This window comes from Acanthaster planci, linkage group LG12 (genome assembly GCF_054643075.1).
Source record: "Acanthaster planci isolate LZ-2023a linkage group LG12, COTS_SCS, whole genome shotgun sequence".
Classification (NCBI taxonomy): domain Eukaryota; kingdom Metazoa; phylum Echinodermata; class Asteroidea; order Valvatida; family Acanthasteridae; genus Acanthaster; species Acanthaster planci.
In genome coordinates this window covers 11,890,792-11,913,126 of record NC_141788.1, presented here as the reverse complement: position 1 = coordinate 11,913,126, position 22,335 = coordinate 11,890,792, and the positions used below count along the sequence as shown (strand labels likewise).

The following is a 22,335-nucleotide window of genomic DNA, read 5'->3' as shown; positions in this document are numbered from 1 at the left end:
ATCTCCCCCCCCCCACATACGTGCGGGTTGAGTCTGCTAGAGAATACCTACCCAAACAGTCAGTACATATGCAAATTCCCTATGTGCCTATTGTTATTTGCTGAAAAGACTTGATCATCTATAGTGTATCTTGACCTCCCACAATGCATAGTGGTGACACCCCCATGTTTGTCCTTTCGAAATTGATTCAGGTTGGAGCCAGAGTGGGGAGGATGGGTGGGTGAGGACTGTTTCTGTGCGTAGGAGTTTACTGTATTCAACCTACCCAAACAGTCCCTACATATGCAGAGTGGCACCAGTCTTAGATGGCGGTTGGCTACGACTCATGCACTGAACATGATGTACACAAATTGGTGAATTGCGAATTATAAACTTATGTATAAGTAAGTCAAAGACCAGAGCCATACTAGCTAGGTCATCAGGACGACTTGTCATCTGTCCCATCTGCAGGAGGTCACCTTGACCTGTGCTGTTGATTGTTAAGATATTCTTGCCATGTGCAGAGTTGCCCTGCAAGGTGTCCCTGCCAAAAAGTCGATGGACGGGATTAGACAGAAATTATGCAGCTGCCAATATGGGTGATGTTCGGCAGAGTGGGCATGCAGTATACTATCTCATCCGGAGACATCCACAGCGAGGAGGAGGATGGATTGGTGCTGGCATGCAATATGGAGATGTCAGTGAGGGGCTCCAACAAAAAGGGGGAAATAGTAAACGGGAGGGGGGCTTTTGCTTAGGTCCCCAGACATAACTAGCTGCTTAGTACAAGGATGTTCACTGGACATACCACACAGGAAATGAAGGGCCATATCATCAGCAACCAAGATGTAACCAATGATGGCGTGCCATATTTTCTCCCTCTCGTGCTGTTCTTGGCGATTGCGGCAGTAATAAGACACAGCAGAAGCCAGGTTCATATTCCCCTTCAGAGAAGTGTTCTTTGTCTGACATCCGAGCTGCCGGAGTATGATAATGGTATTCGGAGCAGTGCCTCTTCTTGGGTTTCGATTATTACTTATCCTTGCCTTTCTATGTAATAGGCGATTCAGTGGCTGAGGCGGCGGATGTGGCCGTAGAGAGTGGATCACCAGAGAGGCATTCCTAGTCAAGGTCAGCCAGAACTGCAGAATTCCGGGCAGAGAGACCAGATGGAGTTAAGGTCATATGGCCCAGAGATGCCCACTTGGAAACCGGAGCTGCAGATAGGCTGTGGTGGTTAAATCCTCAGCGGTGTAAGAGCCCAGTAGGCTCTGTGGTACCCCCTGAAGATTTAGCGGGTGCCGCAGTTTCGTGGTCCGACGACGCATCAGGTGAGCAAGTCCAGATGCTCACGGGGAGCATGGCCTGATGTCTTCACCATCTGGGCTGGTGGAAGTACAATTGGAAGCTGCCAGAGAAATGGTCTTTTTTGCCGATGTTGATGAGCAGCGGCTGGTGCTCTTTAGAGTAGCCGGGGAAAAACTGGCACCAATGCTGTGTTGATTCCTCTGGGCCATGGTGGTCAGAGGATGTGGCGTACTTCACAATGATGGTAGGACAAGCCTAGGAGGTGGGGCACTTTCTCGGGAGTCCCAGCTCACTCTGCAGGCTAGTGATTGACCAAGAAGACAGGGGGCCTTCCCAGACCCTAGCATTAACCCTGCTCAAGCGGTCATCCACAGTCAACCATGGAATTTCCCAGTCAGCTCCGTGTGGCCGAATAAACCAGGGGGCCTGGCAAGATTCTAGCCAAAACCCCTGGTCACCAGCTAGGCCTTTTCCTCATCCGGGTTGCTGGAGAAAACGGGGGGAAGAGCCTCGTGGTACCAACAGTAAACACCTAGGGCCGGCGACCATTTAGACCCATCTTGAAAACAGCAATACCAACATCTTGAAAACATTTACACCCAGTTTGAAAAGGGCCCCCCGGTAGCCCGCCCTGTATAATTCCTGCCCGGTATTCAGGCTACTCCAGGCCGGTATCAGGCCTGTCTGCACATCGACATTTCAAAGTCCCTGATGGAAGGATTCTCCCACCATGCCCGACAGATGAATAGGGGTCTAAGCAGATAAGTGTAAACATTGTATAGAGCTGAAGCTTTAAAAACCACAAGCAGGTTCCTCCTGGGATAGATTACATGTACCAGTACTTGCAAACAATAGACCCCAGGATGGAGAAGTTCGAGATCAACAACCAGTCCAGCATCCCAGGCCGGTAGCCAGGCCGGTATGAAAGGGGTTTTTGCATCAGGGCGAGCTTACCGGGGGGCCCTTTTCAAACCGGGTCTAACTAGTTGCCGGCCCTTACAGGGTGCACACACAAAAGACTGAAGGAAAGAGCACAAGATATACATGAAAATTACACTCTATACAAACAGATAGGTGAAAATCAAGGTAATACTTTATTCAGAAAGGATGGATGGATGATCAAATCGACACAGAACCATTTAGGGAAAACCGAAGCTTGAGAAATCGAAGATGCCTCGAAAGACACGTCCATCACGTGACGGCGCTGAGAAAAGGATGATCATGGCGGCAAGGCTGTGCTGCAGTGTGGGAGGTCAGGGTGCATAACGGTGATCAAATCTCTTCAGCGAAAAAATAGGCAGGGCATGGCAAATATGCATATGTAGTGACTGTTTGGGTAGGTAGAGTGCAGTAGACCAGAGTGTTGCTACATACCTCTGTTTGAACCATAGCTGGTCGTTGAGTTCGCAAGATCTTAACTGTTTGGTACATGTCGACGACACTCTCGAATCGCATTCTTTCAAGAACAATGCTCAGGGTGATAAACACACCAGTTCGTCCAACTCCAGCACTGAAAGAGAAACAAGCAAAAGAGTTTCTACATATGGGGAAGCATTAACACAAATGGCAAGACAGGTTCCCAGTTTCCAAATGCTACAGTTTATTTCTACAGTTCTCCTATGTGCTTGTCTCTGAAGGAGAGTCAGAAAAAATAAAGCTCAGAAAAAACCTAATAGAAATGGATATTAATAAATGATGACAAAAGAACAGTCTCAAATTTTTTTTATGGTTGGGCTCGGTTAGTCTGGACAACATCTTTGCTTTTTTGGTAGTTTTGTTTTCTTTTTCTAGACGATAAGCCTCTGCAACTTTTCTTTGAGACCACACAAGGTAAGTCGGTAATTTCATAACCCTAAAATAGTGGAACTTCCACTGTTCAGACTTACATGGGAATTTTGCAGCTATCACTACTCGTAAGAAGCTTACTGCCAACAGAATTTTAATTCAACCAGGATCACTTTAAAGTGTAAAAAAAGCTGTAGGATAGGAACTGTCCAACATCATAGACAATGACCTCAGCCTGGTGGATCACATTTTACAGATAACATTTGGGTAGTGCAACAACAACATTATTGGTGACAACTCAAAGTAGCCATCTGCATGGTCCATTATAAACAAAACTACACACTGGATCAGATTGAAAGCGAATACGGCAGTGGAAAGAAATAGGTAAAACAGTTGCAACATTTGTTTCGGCATTCATATATCACTGGATATGACCTCAAAGATACACACTTCGAAATTTGTTATTGCAAAAGTACACTTCCAATCGTATCAAGAGCATGTATATGTACATTCACAAGCAGAAATCTGTTACATAGTCAAACAGCAAAATGATGTTAATGCCACCCCATGACAGTTTATGACAAATATCACAAAAATTCCAAAAAATAAAATGAAAAGCTGCTGTTTTTTCTGTCTATGCGAATTGCTTCAACAACTTTTTTATGTGAAAGATGCTTGTATTTATGTTTCCCTACTTACATTCAAAAGTTTTAAGAGACATAATAAGTTCAAGATGTATTTTTGCATTGGGGAGATGTTAATTTAAATGACAGGTTTTGCCCTTACCCAACTTATATATTTATGAACATTGTACGCTCAGTGCTTGTCCGAGAGCTTGCGAAAAAATTTACAAGCTTACTCAGGTAGGACTTGACCCCACGACCTCCTGCTTACTAGTGCAGACGTCTTAACCACTCGACCACCAAACTTGCTGGGGTCGGCTGGCTGGTCCAAGTAAGGTGAAGCAGCGGGTACCGCGAACTATTTTCAAGATGTAATTTTTTACATACGTTGGGGAGATGTTAATTTATATGACAGGTTTTGCCCTTAGCCAACTTATATATTGATAAACACTGTATGCTCAGTGATTGTCTGATACAATTGTGAATTTTGGCAAGCTCGGTGGTCGAGTGGTTAAGACGTCTGCACCAGTAAGCAGGAGGTCAGGGGTTTGAATCCCATCCGAGTAAGCTTGTAAATTTTTTCACAAGCTCTCAGACAAGCACTGAGCATACACTATGAATCTCAACACCGCAAAAATATAGTTTCCACTTAATTCACCGTGAAACTTCCTTACACAGCAAAGTAAGCCCATTTTCACGGTGCGGAATTAGCCTGCTTGGCCGGGGATTAACTCATTGCAGTTTCACGGTGTTTTTGCACAGGCGTCCTGGAGGCTAAGCGCTCTATTGTTATTCATAATGGTTTGGCGGAGGGAGCTTCCCACCAGTGGAGGTGCTAAAACCCACAGATTAACGGCCCGATAGATTACAGGATCAGTGTGACTGACAGGCACATTGGCCATGCAACTAACACACAAGGAAAAGCACCCACATACATGTACGAGTACTTCACTGAAGAACGTTGACTTCAATAATTTGCTCGAAGTTTACCCAAATGACCACCCTTAATGTATCACTTTTTCATGTACATGAGACCGCTTTTATTAGGCCGACAAATACAGTTTGTCTTGCGATTACATTTCCTCTGCTGAGGGTCGGTCCGGGGAGGTCGTTTTTTGGGGGGGTGGGGGGTTCTCATGCTGACTGAATGGCATGAATTGGACATCTTTCAACACCTGTCTCAATCTATGTAAAAATTTCTGCAGTCGATATACAATTCACAAGAATTACGGATATTTCACTCTGTGATTCTGACGCAATCACGAGGGTAAACTGGCCCAAAACGTACGTGAAGATATATCCAGACTAGCGGGCGATAAACCTTGTGCCGCGGCAGGAAATTTGTTGAAACACGCTCTCTTCAAGTACGAGCAAAACAACCTCAAATTAAACTTATAAATGCAGCTGATTCATATATATAAACAAGAGACCACTTTCTGTGAATTAATTGCAGAAAAGCTTTTGCAAAATTCGACCTAGAACGGCTGCAGCTTTTGGTGTCAAGCGCGTATGGCTGGTGTGGAGTCCAATGCTCGACTACAACTCGTCTTGGTCTTCAACTTTGAAGTTGTAAGCACAATGGTTAATCTGAAAATGCCACAATTTTCAATTTATTAATTCAAACGCTTCAAGCCCACAATCGGAAATTGGCTCCGAAGTCGAAGCCTAGCATTGGAGACAAACGGTATTCGGGACAACGGCCGACTCGACTCCACATGTACAGGTTGGTTCTGGTTGTACATTTACATGTACGTCATGCATTCTTTCGCATTGGCGTGGCGGGAACCAGAGCTCCTTTGTTTAGGCATTGAGCTCTACGTACATGTCTCCACCACTGCGACAGTGAAACGGGAACTCATGAAAATAACAGCTGTTTTTTTCGAAAGTTGCGAAATGTAATTAGGAAAACATACTTATCAAGCATTTTAATGTGAGAAAAGGTTATTGAAAGATGTTTTGTGAAGGCAGAAAAGACATCAACGTGAAACTAATATTTCAGCCAAAATTCAGCACCGTGATTTGTTTGTGATGATGCTGATCGTAATGAATAAAACAATGATTTGCACAAAATAAACGGTTTCTTTAAATTACAAAGTATTTATATCTAAACATTAGGGTGCGTTTCTTACTTGCATAGTATTTCAGAGAAATACAGACCGATGCAAATAATTGAAACGCAAATAATTGAAATGCGAGTTTGTTTGCTCGATTATTACCACAACCAAAAATGCACTGTTGATAGCAAAAGTCTTCAATGATCTCTCTCCATATTAAGTTTTCCTAGCGTAACACACCAAGCAAAAACGTAGTAGATGTACATGTGAAGTCCTGACATCTCTTTTCCTGCTTTCCACATTTTAATTGTCTATGGCAGAGAACAAACATACCTGGATGAAGACTCATAATAAACGTAAGTACTGCAGGGTCTATTTTTATTGTTTTTATCGTGGACACAACAGAGCAGTGGACCACCAAAGCAACACATAGAACGGATCACTTTACCATAAAATATTTGTCATGTTACTAAAGCTAACATTGAAAAGGTTTTACACAGTGAGGATGGATCCAAATTCTCGTCCTAGCTACTAGAATTTTAGGGGTAGCCAATAGTTTCATATTTTTCACATTCCCATGGTGCATGGCATAAACCTGAGGATTCTAAACCTGTCTTGGTTAACCAAAATATAAAATTACCTCTGATTTTGAGCACAAAGAGCTGTTATTGAACACACAATCTTACTACATGTACAATGTACTGAAAAATTGTTTCTGATATGACAAATGTAGTTTTACAAGATCTCTCAAGTCCAGCAGAAATATCATGATGACATGTTCCTAGTGAAACCCTTTAGCTCCAATACTGATATCCTTGATGAAGAACAAATTTAGTACTCTCACATCCAGCATCGGAAGCTGGAAAGGGAAGTCAGTAACAGCACAACTATACACTTGAACTTGAGGGAACAATAATTGTAAAAAATAAGCAAATCATTCCCCATCGTTCTCGTTCCCCAGTTGCTCTGACCCACACGGCCCACAGCCAATTTCTATGGATTTGCACGGCCTAACATCGGTTCAATAAGCGTCAGAGTGTGTCCAGTTTTCAGATGCCAATTTTTCGACCTCAAGAGCAATTAAAAGATACACTGTACTTCTGAATATCAAAAATGGTATGAGCTATCATGTGGAAACCCTATACAACTATTCAACTCCAGGGGTTGGTTTGAAGTTCATCAAAACGAAATCCGTGTGATATAAATGGTGAAGGAAATCAGAAACGATGATGCGGTACAGTGTCAAGTATGCCACCACCCAGTACTAGATTAATTCACAATTTTAAAAATCTAACGAAGGTCGCAGCGATGAAATTCGAAAGGACGCTTGATCAACATTTGGACTACACGCTAACATGTGCCCTTTTCCAAGGAAAACTCAATATTGGGTGAAATAACATAAAAAAGAGGGGTTGGTTTTGGCCAGTTTTCAGCAGCATTTACTGATCTTAACCTTAATTTTAATAATATAAATTATTAATTGTCAAACAAGAAGAATCCTTACCTTAAAGGTCTGCTATTCACCTCATATTTAGTCTTAGAAAAGTTTGTTTACTTTTATTGCTTAAACCCCCTTCACAATAGCAAGAGAAGGCATAGACATCTTTCCACGCGCATGTGTACTAACTAAATTTCCAGGTCGAACATACAAGTACGTGACAAAGCAAACAGCAAAGATGCTGACAAAGAGATTGTTCAAGGTCAAAATCTGTGAGTAAAATGAAAATACACTTGGAGTAGTTGGAGGGTTTTTATCCAAAGCAATGACAATGGGGGTGAAGATTAAAACAGTTACAAAACCTGATCTGTAGACATGATTTACTTTCGAAATTAATTTTTTGTTTTTAGTGTGTAACTTTTTGTCAGCATCTTTCAAGCAACGATTCTGCAGAAGTATATGAATCAGGAATTGTGATATAGTACATGACAAAAATGTCCCTATGAGGCTGACGTACTTCAGGTTGAAATCTAAAATCCACAATACTCCATCATCATCCACAGCAGATAAAAGATCGATGGGTGTAAGTTTAACAAACTCATGATCTCTCTGTCCTTGTACTTTCCAAAGTCCAACTGATGGATCAGGAGCTGTGTCCTTCCACCAAGTTACTTTGGCAAATTGCTCATTGGAGTCCTTGCACTTAAGAAAATAAAGTATCTCCCCAAGGAACCGATACTTCTCACCAAATCGGTTGTTCGAAGTTCCACCTGCGTGAAAAAGACCAGCTACAATTGAAGACACAGTTGTTCTGTCAGAGTCTTTTTCAAGACAGGTGTACTTCAAGCATTGTGGGTGTTCCTTACGTGCACAAAACACTCTTTCCATCGTGGCACCGTCTTTGCCTCGCAACTGCAAAGCAGTCATGTCCTCCTCACTTGGAGGTTGCTTTGCAGCATGTGACTCCTCTTTGGGGTACTCGCTGTTGTCGAAGTTCAGACACATGGCGGACCAAACACTTGACGATGCTATAAATCATTGCACATTAAGTTCAATCAGGATGTATAACCAACAACAGCAACCAAGGACAGAGTACCAGTATACTCTGCCGTTCCTGCATGTGATTTGAATAATGAGGGGAAGCGTAGTTCACACGGCGAGGCAGTGGGAGCGATGCCTTTGTCAGCAACTGCCTATCTTCTTCATGTCACTTCGTTTATAACACGGGGGCAATGCTAATATCGAGCAGCAACCGGCAACACCGAACAGACAAACAGAGGCTTATTTTGTATTATGATTTTCCTAAAATTTTCTACGTATTTGGGGACTTTTCGAGAACGAGTGCAGAACCCGGAAGTAGGCTTATTGTTTAAAGTGGTAAAAGCCATTAAGTTTTTTCAATGGAATTAGTCTGTCAGTGCTGAGTTGAAACCCTGCTTATATCTTGGACAGGAAGTGCTTAAGGCAAACATTGAGCTCATTTAGAGATGACGTTGTCAACAATTGCTTTTTTTCATAACAGACACTATCGACATGGAAATGTCAAATGTTATTAATTTTTCCTGGATTCTACTTTTTGGTTGATTAAAAGAGGGGCGTGACACCTGACAAGCTGCGTGGGGACGTATTAAGTCCTGAACCCCAAAACAGGATGGGTGAATAAGTCAATGACAACAGCAGACCCTGAACTTGCAGATCCCACATGGTGTTGTTTGCCGATGAATGTCAGAGTAGTTTCAAAGTGTATATCATAGAGTATACTTCGAGTCACAGTTATCAAAAGTGAAATTCATTTTTGCACCAAAATGTTCAGGATAGTGCAAAAGATGTCATCTATAGTGGTCCTGCAATCTTTTTTCTTAAATCTTATACAAAGAAAATATGAAATGTGCAATCAATTACTGTTAAGTTAGATATTATTCAAAAATTTTGGTTTTTTTAGTGTAACAATGCATATTTAAGATTATGCAAATAAGGCGGGGTTTGCAGACGGATGTGAATAGAGAATACACTCTTTAAGGCCCTGTATCTCCTGAAGCACATGTCTGATTGGGTTCAAGTCCTGCAGATATCTTGAATAGAGAGTGCTTTAGAGGAAAATTGACCTTATGTGATGATGACATCATGAGGAGACAAGTCATGTGACATTAAAGGTACACTCCTCAAAGCACTATATCTCGTGGAGTACATATTCCATTGGGTTAACCACTTCCAGCCGGGGGCTCCGGTACCGGAGCCATAGACCTTATATTTGGGGCCGGGGACTCCGAAATCGGAACTTTACTATAAAAAAAAAAAAAAAGTTGCTGGGCGTTTCTTAAAAAGTTTGGGGCTGTCAGTTAAAAAGTTTAGGGCCACCATTGGCCGGTGAATTGTGACTTTATTTTATAGCCGGGGTGACCGAACTTATTTTATAGCTGGGGTGACCGAACTTATTTTATAGCCGGGGTGACCGAACTTATCAAAGCCTTGAATAAAAGTACGAGCTCCTGAGAGCTGCTGGGCACTGCCAATCAATACCTGTATTCTTTCAGCGCAGAGCGCTGCAATTAGCGGAGGTAATCCATGTATTGTTTTGCAGAGCGCATTTGTTCGCGCTGCCGGGCGCTCGCAAGGGATTATCGCTGCACTGCACCGAAGACAAAGCGCGGGCTGTGCGGGCTCATTATGCACCTGCGCCCCATGAATGACCGGCCCGGGCGCTGCTGGCCCTTGCCACATTGACTGACAAGCCACGGCCCTCGCTGCTTGAGAATAAAAATGCCGTGCAGTGTTCACGTGTGTTCATATTGGGTATCGTGTTATTTAGAATACAGACAACATGGCTGAAGTTATATCCGGAGAGTCCAGTTCTTCCAGCGAAAGCGAGTTTTATCTGAGTTCAGACGAAGTTTCTTCGTCTTTTTCATCACCGCCGTCACCTGCTCAAGTACAGTCAAGTACAGAAATTGACAGTGATGTACCCTTGGCGGTATATGCCAAGCGCACGAGACAGTCCCGTACACAGACCGCCGCGTCAACCAGCAGCAGTGCCGCACCGTTCCGGTGGACAGATGAAGACAGTACACCGCTGAAGTACGGCTTCAGCTACGGTAATGGTGGTGCCGTCGATCCCCGCCTGCGTCGCCGCTCGACCTGCAGTGAAGCCTTTGAACTGTTTTTTGACGACGTTCTCTACAACAAGATAGTGCAAGAGAGCAACTGGTATGCCGTGCAGAGGCCCGCTACAACATCGGCGCACATGCGATCATGGACTGATCTGAACACTGGAGAACTGAAGGCCTTTCTGGGCCTTTGCATAATGACCGGAATTGCGAAGCACCCCACCCTTCATAGCTTCTGGTCCACCGACCCACTACTGAAGATGAGCCTATTCCCGTCCGTCATGCCCTGAGATCGCTTCCTTGCCATCCTGCAGTCCCTGCACTTCAACGATAACACCGCCATGCCAGATGACTGCACCGACCGCCTCTTCAAAGTGCACCCAGTCGTCGACCATCTTGCTAAGAAGTTTGTCACTGTCTACGTTCCTCAACGGGACATTTCCGTCGACGACTCCCTGCTGAAGTTTTACGGGCGTCTCCGCTTCGCTACCTACAATCCCAGAAAGAGGGCCCGCTTTGGCATCAAGATGTACAAGTTGTGCCAGAGCACCAGGAGTGCCGCCGGGTACTGCTACTACACAAGTGGTGATGGACCTGGTGAACGACCTAAGTGGTAAGGGCTACAACCTTGCCCTCGACCGGGCCTTCAGTAGTCCCGATTTGTTTCGACGACTTCACAACCAGAAATTCAACGTCGTCGGCACCGTCATGGGGAACAGAAAAGACCTGCTGAAGCGGGGCGAAACAGCGTCTTGGTCGGCCGACCTGGGTGTCAGTGGTTCTCTCCTGGCCATGGTGTGGCGAGACAAGCGCAACATCCGTATGCTCTCCACCATGCATACGGCAGACATCCGTGGCACCGGCAAGCAAGACAGGACAGGGCAGGAAAAGCAGAAACGGACCTGTGTCATCGAGTACAATGCCCTGATGGGGGGCGTTGACAAAAACGACCAACTAGCGGCAAATCATCGAGCAACTCGTAAGTCCCTCAAGTGGTACAAGAAGCTCTTCAGTTGACAAAGCCCAGTGCACGTGCACAGCTTCCCATTCACTCAACGCATATTACACACTGAGGTCTTGACCGTCAATCGCTCCGCATATCAACACGGCAGCATAGCAACGCACTGGGCCAAGGCCCGGAACAAACGAGCCCTTATGTAACGCACACAATGGGGGCTCTACACAGAGCTGGCGGCGTGGACGCAAAACCGAAGGGTCAATGGAGGTTGCTTGTGAGGGCTAGACTCGCCACGGAACACCCATTTTATGGGGTTTAGGCATTCAGAAAAAAAAGATATGAATTTTTGAAGATTTTTGAAAAACGAAAATAGGAAAAAACCGCCCGGCAGCGCATGTAACGGTTAAAAAAAGCACCCGGCAACAAGTGGTTAAAACCTTGCAGATCTCTTGAAAAAGAAGAGTTTTAGACAAACATTGACCTGATGTGGTAAGGACTTCATCGTGTGACTGGTCATGTAACATTAAAAGTACATTCTTTACAAGCCTATATCTTGTGAACTACACGTCTGATCGGGTGGAAATTTGGTAGATAGATTTGGCAAGTGTTATAGACAAGGTGACATTATGTAAAGGGTGCAAACTTTAATTCTTTATATCTCCTTATGTCCAAAAGGGTGAAATTCAAATGCAGTAGTATCTCAAATGAAGGAACCTCTAGTTATTTTATACATTTGTTCCTTGCAAAACCAAATATTGAGCCATTGAAAATGAGATTTTGCCAAGATATTGCAAAAAATCCTAATTGGTCTAAGTAATTTGAGTTGAGGTTGTTGCAGTACTGAAACAATTTATCATTATCTTGGAAGTTGACACACTTCATAACACTTCAAGTTTATTAATGAATATTTTGCATTAAATGTAACTTTGCCAGAAAAACCAAAAACAGGGGAATATGGTTGTAATTTTCATTTTAAGAGGAAGAGGGAGTCGGTTGACTGGTGGTGACAGAAGGGTTGGACCGCGGCAGCGGGACGCAGAAACTTACTAAGTCAGCCACAGGCCACAGAAGCCGACTACAACGCAAGAAAAAGAAGCAACATGGTGGCAGGACATTGAAGCGCTCATCACCTCATTTATATTGTAATAAAAAATGTTAATGTAAAAAAAATCCTTATTTTGTGTTCTTTTATAAATACATGTAAATATTGTACAGGCAAAACAAATTTCCAGCAACAGGTGTGTATATATTCGTGTCTAAGCTACCAAAGGTCTGTCCCTAAGGGTAGGACAACTCTAGGGGTGTGACACCGAGGAAGTGACCGCAGCTGCGGCAGTCGGATTCCACTAGCTGGGCCCGGTGTAAAATTTAAATAACAATAGGGGCTTTGTTCGTCAGTTCCTTTGATATGGTAAGTTGGTACAGGCAGTGGACAGCCTGCTAGTTGCTAGGGACCTGTGAAAACCGCGGTGTCTGCGTTCAAACCGCGGTACAACCTTTTGGACAAGCTCCCAAAGGGGCAGGGTGGTAGATGGATAGGTTAGACTATATTCAAGAAGTATAGCAGTCAGTTGGTACATCTTACCACAGGTTAGTTTGGTATCTTCTTGCCAACTCATTATTGCAATTCTTGGCCTCATTGTACAGACCATCCTTTGGCAAGGCAGAGTGAGCATAATTGGATTGATCATGCCTGTATTTCTAGTAACATGTACCTTCCTATATGCTTTTCACTTTAAAAAATTTGTTATGAGCATACAGTGCTTATTAATATACGTTGGGTACGGGCAAACCGTTATATATAATTAACATCTTCCCAACGCAAAAAAAAAATACATCTTGAAAAAAGAGCACTTGACAAGGATGGCTGTACGCAGCTAGAACGGTGTATTTTAATCTGCAAGCACAAATATTCTGTTCGCTCTGTGTTCAGAATGCCTCACGCAAATTTAGGTCAGGCCATTTAAATATCAATGTCAACTGGAAAGTCCACAATCAGAACGAATGATTCATAGACCTGTGTGTACCAGAGAGCCCAGCCAAACCGTGATCGAAACTGCATGTTCATTACTGGTAAGCTTTTATGTTATAATTTGAGTTTGGAACGTCAATTATTGGGAGGTTCAGTGACGATAGCCAGTCAAATATGCATAAGATTTTAAGCCAATTTAATTCTGATACATGGTAGCTGAGGCAAAACATTCCTAGGCACACATGTTGATTTGGTAAAACAATTCTCAATTTTCTCATTTTAAATGCCATGAACAGTAAGCGTATCAGTGATTTATATTCGCGTTGATGTACAGCTGGCTGAAAAATACCTCAAATGATTTAATATTTTTCACAAATGGCGACGTGTCTCATCACACTGCAGTTGTCAAGACTCAACCGAAGAAAGGAATTCCCGCTTAGCGTACATATAGGTTGATCGTGAGGTTGGACAAAATGTTTTCTGATGTCGTCAATACTTTCCCTTGCAGAATTCCAAAACCACTATGCCCCAAAGTAGAATTGTGAAATGAGAATTACCACTTAGAGTAAATAAGATTTTTGATTCAGTAACCAAGTTGCTGTGCACGTCAATTTCTTCTTTGTTATAAAGACAATCACTTGCTTTTGGGCATGTGATTAGTAAGGGGTATTACAGCACACCTGTGTACAAAAATTGTTTATTTCTATGGGATGAATTGTTGTATGTGGCCTTTGACAGAAGTGGCAATTTTCTTTTCCTGTCCAGTTTATTAGCGCTACGGTAACAACAACATGATGAGAGGATTAATTTGAAGTACCTGAAGTATTAATTTGAAGCGTGACACATTCCCGGTGGATTTTCAAGACTTTCCATTTTCAAAATTCTTCAAAAATTCATTACTTCATTCACTTGGCGTTTACACCATCATGAATCACTGTTTGGTGGCTACTCTAATTTGACAGACAACATCTACTGATGCCGAAGTATTTCTGCAAGGCCTGCAGCCTTGTAAAGGGAGCCCAGAGTGTGCAGTGTTACGTAATTTTCTTTTGTTCCCAAAACTGGACCAGTGTGCTGCTGGCATTTTTTCAAATGCAACCAGATTAACGTGCAGCAGTACTGGAGTGCTTTTGTCCTTGGTGGTAATCCACTAGTGCTGAATGCCAGAAATGGTATAATCTTTCAAAACAACTACGGATTTCCTCCGCTATTAATGACTAAAAAATGTTGGCAATTCTCAGTAGCTCGGTCTTTCGTTCCGAGTACAGTCTTTTGTTACAAGGCCACACTCCTTTGTCCAATATCAGGCACCCCTTCTATGCACATAAAGCCAACGTCTCCAGTTCCGGGCACCTGGCACAAAGTGGCCAAGATGATTGAAGCTGTTTTGGTTTAGGTTTTTACTCTTAAATTCAGCTTTTCTAGTCCATGAGCCACCTCAAATATTGGTACTGGATCCAGGGACTAATTCTAACATAGTTTTTATTATGACAACAAATCTTTAGGTTAGGAACAATATGATAGACCTTTCGAGGTGGTACATGTAGCTTAACCACTTGCTGCCGGGGTTTCTGGTACCAGACATGTATGCTTTATATGCTTGGCCGGGTCTCCTGAATCGGACAAAGGGAACTGGGCCTTGTAACAAAAGACCGTATTCAGAACAAACGACCAGGCTGCTAGGCTTTACAAGCATTTTTTCACTCTCAATAGTGGAGATAATCCAGCCTTGTTTTGAAACAGTATACCATGGTATGGGACATTCAGTGCGAGTGGATTACCACCGGGGACAAAAGCGTTCCACCACCGCAGCGATGATGCACACAGCACCGCTGCATGCTAATCTGGCCCCTACTGAAAAGGGGTCAGCAGCACACTGTGCCAGGTTCGTGAACTAAAGAAAGTTAACACCACACAATTTGGGCTCTTTATTCAAGGCTGCAGGCCTGGCTGAAATACTGGAGCGTCAATAGATTTTGTCTGTCAGATTAGAGTAGTTACCATGCAGACAATCATTATTGTGGGTGTAAACATCCATTAATTGAAATGAATTTTTGAAGAATTTTAAAAACTGAAAATCTTGTAAATGTCCTGATTATTTTTCAAACTACCCAACAGCAAGTGGTTAAAGTCCCAAAAGTAGAAATCCGCCCCAAAAGCAGGAGAATCTCATCCTAAGTTGTTACAGGCTAGATGCCCTTCTTGGGTCAACTTAACTTGAAGAGAAATACCACATACCTGCAGTGAACTGAGATTGGTCCATCCTGACCAAACTGCTCCTTGGTTTTGTGGACCTGGCCAATGAAATCAATGAAGCCTTCTCCTGACTTGGGTACACCTTGATCTGGCCAGTCAGTGAACTGGAACTGCCGAATGGTTCGTGACTGTCCATCCTGGAATTGTAACAAAAACCAATGCTCAGCATGTTTTAATTATGGTTATTATCATTATAATTACTGTTTTTCTATACTTTCTTGCAACCCGGAGGGTGAATTGTGGTTAAATACAATAACAAATACTTTAATATTAAAATTGCAATATTCATTAGGAAATAACCTCTGATCCAGTTGCCTTTAAGTGCTTGGTAAAGTGAAAAAATGCTTACGGTTAAGCAATACATAGCAGTTTAACAAAAAAGCAAAGTAATGTGATACCAGCATGCTAAGAACGGCAGATTTTTGCAGAATAACGAATTTTATGTATAAAAGTATTAGTAAAACTCCTTTTAGGTTTTTCAGTTGTTTCTTATAATGGAATGGTTCTCGATTATAAACTGTGTTGTGCTCTGATCTCTCATTTTCTAATAATCACAAAAATTAAGCCGGAATAAAAAATTCTGGTAGCACTTCATTTCAGAACCTTTCATGGCATAACACTATGAAATTTGGATCAGTTAAAATAGGGTTAAATGTTGTTTCTCGGTTAAAATGTATTCCACCGTGATTTTAACCCCGTTTTAACTGCATAGATCAAGCCAAAATGTTTTTCATCCCATTTTAACTGTGTTTTAACCGAACCCACCACCCTTCGTTATTCAAGCCTTAATCGTCTCCTGGTCCATCGACAGTCTCAACGAACAGTCACCCATTTCAACCATGTTTTAATGGTGGAGAGATGGTGTGCTACAGACCGCAGAATCCTGTTGGGTAGATCCACTTTTTCCCTAATTAAGAAGCGGTTTGGGGGAAATGTCAATCATCTTCCTTACCTTCCACAAGTTGGAAATGGCTTCAATGTATTGGCATGTGGAGATACTTCCGCGCCCGTTTACATGATAATTCACCGAGTTTTGTACAAATAAATCAATGAATTTTTAAATAAAAACGATACCTGTGTCTTGAGTAGTTTAGGTATAATAAAAAACTGAAGTCTTATTGGTATAGCTAGCGTTCATTAGTCCTTAATGATGTTACCAGCCCCCTATTTTCTTTACCAGCCTCTCATTTCCCGAGTAAATGTATTTTATGCTAAAAGGTGCTATGAATTATGTATTTTGCCTTATTTGAACAATGTACATCAAATTCTCTCAAAATCATATCAGAATTGAGGCCCCTCCCCAATTTTTTTAGGTATACTTGTGACTTTTGGAAGATAGAGCACGCTCTTCGTCTTGTCTCATTGACATGTCATTAAAAGTCAATGAGCAAAGTTTCTGTGAAACAATAAAGGTCCAAAGAAAATCTTCTTTTTTCATCTCACAGGTATGTACTTTCCATTTTCTGTTATCAAATATGGGATCTTCATATATTCAAGTTCATTTAGAGCTCATCATTCATGTTTTGGATTGTCTGATATTAAAGGATTGAAACGGGAGTGAAAGTTGTTTCTCAGACCATGTGACAAGCACATTGTATGTATTGCACATAGACATTGGGGATAAATAAGCACATTCCTCGAGTGACATAAGATATTTCTTAGATTCTACAGAGATGTTAGTAATTTCTATTCATTTAAGACCAGTGTCTTTAAGACCAGACGAGTAGATAAAGCACATGCAGGCCTACAAGAGGTGTGAATTGATGAACGATTATTTAGATGGATCTTAAGGGTTGGACAACATGATGTACATGTAAATGTGTAGTATTTTGAGTTTCCTTTTGAGTCAAAACTATCTGGAAATTCCAGATGAATGAACTGAATACGCACATGTACTTAGTGAGAAATGCAGAATTTGGTAAATAAGTTCAGTTGCCACATAAGAATGTGACTCATGAGAACCCATAATGAATGAAGGTGCTTGTGGCAGTTGTGCATTTTTAGTTTTCTTGAATTACAAGGACTGCTTGTTTTAAATGGATGTACATGTGTTCATGTACGTGTTAAAGATCATGTGTGTGCCAGACACATGAGAGGGAAGTTTAAGAGTTATACGTATACATGTACATGGAAATTGGGTAATCGTTGTTTCCGAGTATTTGACCAGTTATTGACGGACAAGTGTGAAGTCAAAGACTCAAGTGTAGTGAGGAAATTCTTTATTCCAGTTCATGGTCATGACCAAGTAAATAATTGTGTATTTTAAGAATAGGCATTGGATACATGTACTTGGATACATGTACTTATAGGTTATTCAAGAACTAAAGTACAGTACAAGTGATGCTGTGTTGGGTCATGAAGAACACTTGCTGCACACAAATAAATTGTATCTTTTCATGATTTTCCAGTCATTGTTAATAATCTTGATTGACATATCATTAAAAGTCAATGAAGGTCCAAAGAAAATCTTCCTTTTTCATCTCACAGCTCCGAACCTGGTAACAATGACAATTAAATCTTCGAGAGAATCTGGAATAATTCATCCCAGTTTTGAGGACAAACTTCCTCGTTCTACAATTTCTCCAGCGGACAGCATCACGGCTAACGGGCCACCCATGTGGTACGGCTGCAGCTCCCTACCCACCCATGTGCTGAATCACTGGGCAGATCATGTCATGCGTGTACAGTGTAGGGTGTAAGTGAATTTCAAAAAAGTTTGAATTTTTAAGTTCTGAATAGGCTAGAATGATGCTCTGGCGACATTTAAGACCTACCCTAGTGAAAAAAAATTCAAAAAACCTTTGCCCAACCAAAATATTGATTGAAATTTCTCTTACAAAGAGCTTATTTTTAACAGGTTTCTCAGCTCTGTTTTTTTTTCTGTGCAGTTTTCTCTGGTTTTTCTTTGTTTAATAAAGTAACTAAAATTGGTGCTCTAAAACCTTCCACTTTCTGTGTGCATGGCTCAAACTGTTCCTTCAATGATTTTTTCCCCAATTGTCCAATAAATTACTGCTGGCTTGTAGTATGACCATCAGAGAGGGGAAAGAGTTTTGGCAATGGTAGTTCATTGCCGTGTAACATGTATATGTATCTGCCTTTGCAGCAGTCTACTGAGCAACATTTCACAGTGAGAGAGTACCTGCATGCCATCCAACATTGACGTTAAGGCCATCTCCTCCAATAACCATTATTTTGATTTGTATAAAGTTATTTGAAAATAGAAACGTAGATTGCCTTGGTAAAACATGTATACTACAAGTCCTGTCTTCGTGGTGATGTGCTGTAAGTGATGTCCTCCAGGCTCTGCAACAATCACAGTGGTCTTCTATGACAGACCTTGATCGAGCACACTTTTTTGTTACATAAGCCTTATTTTGAGAGAGTTGCATCTCTTTTTTCTGTCAAAGTAAAATTACTGATTTTGTCCTTCCAATCCGACTTTCACCATCAAAGATGTTATCTTTCCCTTGCCAGTCTGTGGTGATCAATTACTGCCATCTTGTCATCTTTGGATACGGCATTGAAATCAGTGAGGGTTGCAGTACATTTGCAGCAGCTGCTCAGGCTCTGTTACTGAGTTCATACCCATCACAAACTTGGGCTAGTTTTGTGTGTATTTGCTGTATATTCACACAATGCTGGGGCTCAAATTCAATATTACCGGCAAACTTACAGCTCTTTGTCTCAATCATCCCACCCCTTGGTGAGAATGAAAAGCCTGTTTAATATGAATTACATGTAGATGGCACCAGCTAAATGTAATTCCTTTTGGGGGTGTTTCCTGAGTTATTATTTCCACTCTTCATTCCTCTTCATTTCTTTCCATGTTCTTCGTCAGTTGTTGGAAATGAATATGCTCTTGTACAGCCTTGAAAGGTTATTATGCCTAGGCTACTGACCACAAAACATCTCTGGTATTAAGTCAACCTCAATCAGGACTCTTTGGGTTTGTTTATTCAAAGGAGGGATAGTACATGTACATGTCCACACACACTAGTATATCCCATTAAAGGGAACACATGGATTCTAAATGTACAAAACTACCTGAAATGCTACATCTGTATCTGACCCAGCTCTTCGAAAATCAGGCCTGGAGACCAAAATTGAAGCAGATTTTATACCTCAGTAAGTAAATGACAGATACATGTAAGATTGCTTATATACCAAATAATGAGGAAAGCGTACAATGTGACAAAAATGCAATGAAGTGCAATTCACCATGACTCACCACTTAACAGAAATTTCAAACCATTTTTAGGTTGGGCAAAGTTTATGAATTTTTTTTTTCAATATGGTAGGTCTTAAATATTGCCAGGGCATCATTCTAGCCTATTCAGAACTTAAAATTCAAACTTTTTTGAAATTCACTACACCCTAGTGTACACTGTTGACTGCTGGGTGACGTGATATCAAAGGCAAGCTTTTCTGCATGTACATGGGCTGGGTCGGTAAAAAGGTGTATAACCCGTGGTTCACATTTCAAAATAGCAGGAACCAAATTTCATATTAATTTAATTCCCTTTTGAAAAAAATTCTTGACTTCACATAATTCAGGATTTATGATACAAAAGAGATTTTGCTTTATTGGAAGGAAACAGCCAAGCCAATCAATACAAGAAATACACAGCAAATGCAGAGAACACCAATTCAGATGGCCAAAAATTAAAAAATGACCTTTACAGAAAATGCAGGATCCTGCTAATTTAAAATACACTTTGAGCTCAAGAAAAAAATTTGGCGGCAATGTTCTAGATATACAGATGAGTTGCAACGAATCGTTCCAAGATGGGATGACAGGAGTCCGTTGTGTTGTGTAGGCAGTCGGCAAAAGTGAAGGGCGAATTTCAACAGAAGAAATGTAACGCAAAAGAATACTTGCAGATCTTGCAAGGTTGATGCTGGCGATTGGTGCCGCAGATGCCTTGGTGCACTTGTGCCGTGTCTGCAAGTCACAATATATGTAGCTTGGTGGCTGAGAGGCCAGGGGACAGCTCTTCAGGTGGACTACAGACACTCCCATCCAGCAGCCTCTGTCAGAACATGCAGTTTAGTAACTAAGATAGAGAGCCAACACTCGTGAACATAAGGGGATAACTTGGATTTTGAAGTCCTCCAGTCCAAAGAAAAGTAATGCAGAGTGGAGACAGAGTTCGGCAGGAATGTAGTCAGCACGACAGCAAAGTTTGGAATGCCCAGCTTACCAAAACTCTGGGGCAAACTGCTCCCCAGAACATGCCTTTGCCACCTGACTAGCTCAGGCTCTAATTGGACAACTTAACCACTTACTGCCGGGAACTCCAGGATCGGAGACGTATGGTTTATATGGGTGGCCGGGGTCTCCGAACTCGGACAAAGGAAACAAAAGACCAGGCTGCTGGGCATTACCGACATTTTTCACTCTCAAAAGTGGTGATAATTCAGCCGTGTTTTGAAACCGTATACCAGGGTTTGGGGCATTGAGAGCGAGCAGATTACCACCAGGGACAAAAGCGCTCCACCACCACAGCGATGAGCCACACAGCACCAGTGCACGCTAATCTGGCCCCTGTTGAAAAGAGGTCAGCAGTGCACTAAGCCAGGTTCTTGAACAAAAGAGTTATACAACATCGCACAATCTGGGCTCTGTTTACAAGGCTGCTGTCAACTTAGAGTAGTGCCTAAAGATTACTTGGTGCGGCTATAAACGACCGTTAAATGAAATGATGACTTTTGAAGGATTTTGAAAATGGAAAAAATGATAGTCATGCCGGCCCAGCATCATCAACATTGAAAAATGCCCTGGCATGAAGTGGTTAAAAGTGCCACACATGACTCCAATACTGATGGGTCATCTGGTATCTAGGCAGATGAGCACTCAGCAGAAGTTTATGGCTTTCACAGCTTGGAGTAAGGTGCAAACAACAAGAAGGGATTAAGTGTCTCAACATCCTGCTGATCTCCTATAAAGTTTACTGGGAGTGTACACACTGGTGTACTAGTCAGAGATTAAAGGCAGTGGATACAAAGAGCATCCTGTGATCTTCTAAGAGAGCAGGAACATTATAGACAAACTGAACAAAGAGCAGGATATTTGACAAAAGGAACAGGAAATACATCAAAGGTTTACTACTGGAACACTGCTTACCAGTAGGAAAGTCAAAGCTCAGGAAAGAACAATTTAATTATGCAAAAGGAAAACATAGTCATAAAGAAATAAAATTTTAACTTGTAACCCAAGACCTCTTTTGGGACGGGGTTAATACAGGTGTATAGGGGCAGACGCGGACATGAACCGATAATGCAGCGGGTGACGATCACCTCGACCGGCTTGAGTTGGCCGGCCGTCAGTATATTTTTAGTCGAAGAATCAATCATTCTCACCTTCTTCAAATTAAACCTTACATTGCACTGGTTAGAAATCTCTAAATCCCCCCATCCCCAAGCTTAGAACATCCTTTTCATTATCGTCTCAGCTAATAGCAAGAATGAAAAAGACGTCACATGCAAATTGAGGCCGTACCTGTACGCAAATGGCCCAAAATATATTTTCCCATGGCGTTGCCAACGATCGAGCGCAAGTCCGACTGCGATCAGCATCCAATCTTGCAATCAATTTTGCAAGTCCATTTCTGATTTTATTGGTCAAGCATGGAATGCACGGGCAAGCATCTTGGAGATTTGCATGCATAATGTTTTTCTGAATATACATAAGTACAAATGTAGTGAGTATTAAAAGGGGGCTGAAATTCCATACCCACATGTACATTGTAACTTTACATGAAAAATTCACTGATTTTGACATTTAAAGCAATGAATTGATTGAATAAAAACAATACCTGTGTCTGGAGTAGTTGATTTTGAATTCTCACCATCGTG

General features: G+C 41.9%; 1 protein-coding gene across 1 annotated transcript in view; it reads right to left on the bottom strand.

Moving 5' to 3' along the window:
• LOC110980159 (receptor-type tyrosine-protein phosphatase F-like) overlaps nucleotides 1–22,335 on the bottom strand; it is a 213,498-nt gene that overhangs the window by 5,270 nt on the left and 185,893 nt on the right. Inside the window, exons 32-33 of the mRNA XM_022236540.2 lie at nucleotides 15,460–15,614; nucleotides 2,662–2,797 (exon numbers count right to left, since the gene is read on the bottom strand). Coding sequence (XP_022092232.1) covers nucleotides 2,662–2,797; nucleotides 15,460–15,614 — 291 coding nt within the window. The remainder of the gene's footprint in view (nucleotides 1–2,661; nucleotides 2,798–15,459; nucleotides 15,615–22,335) is intronic.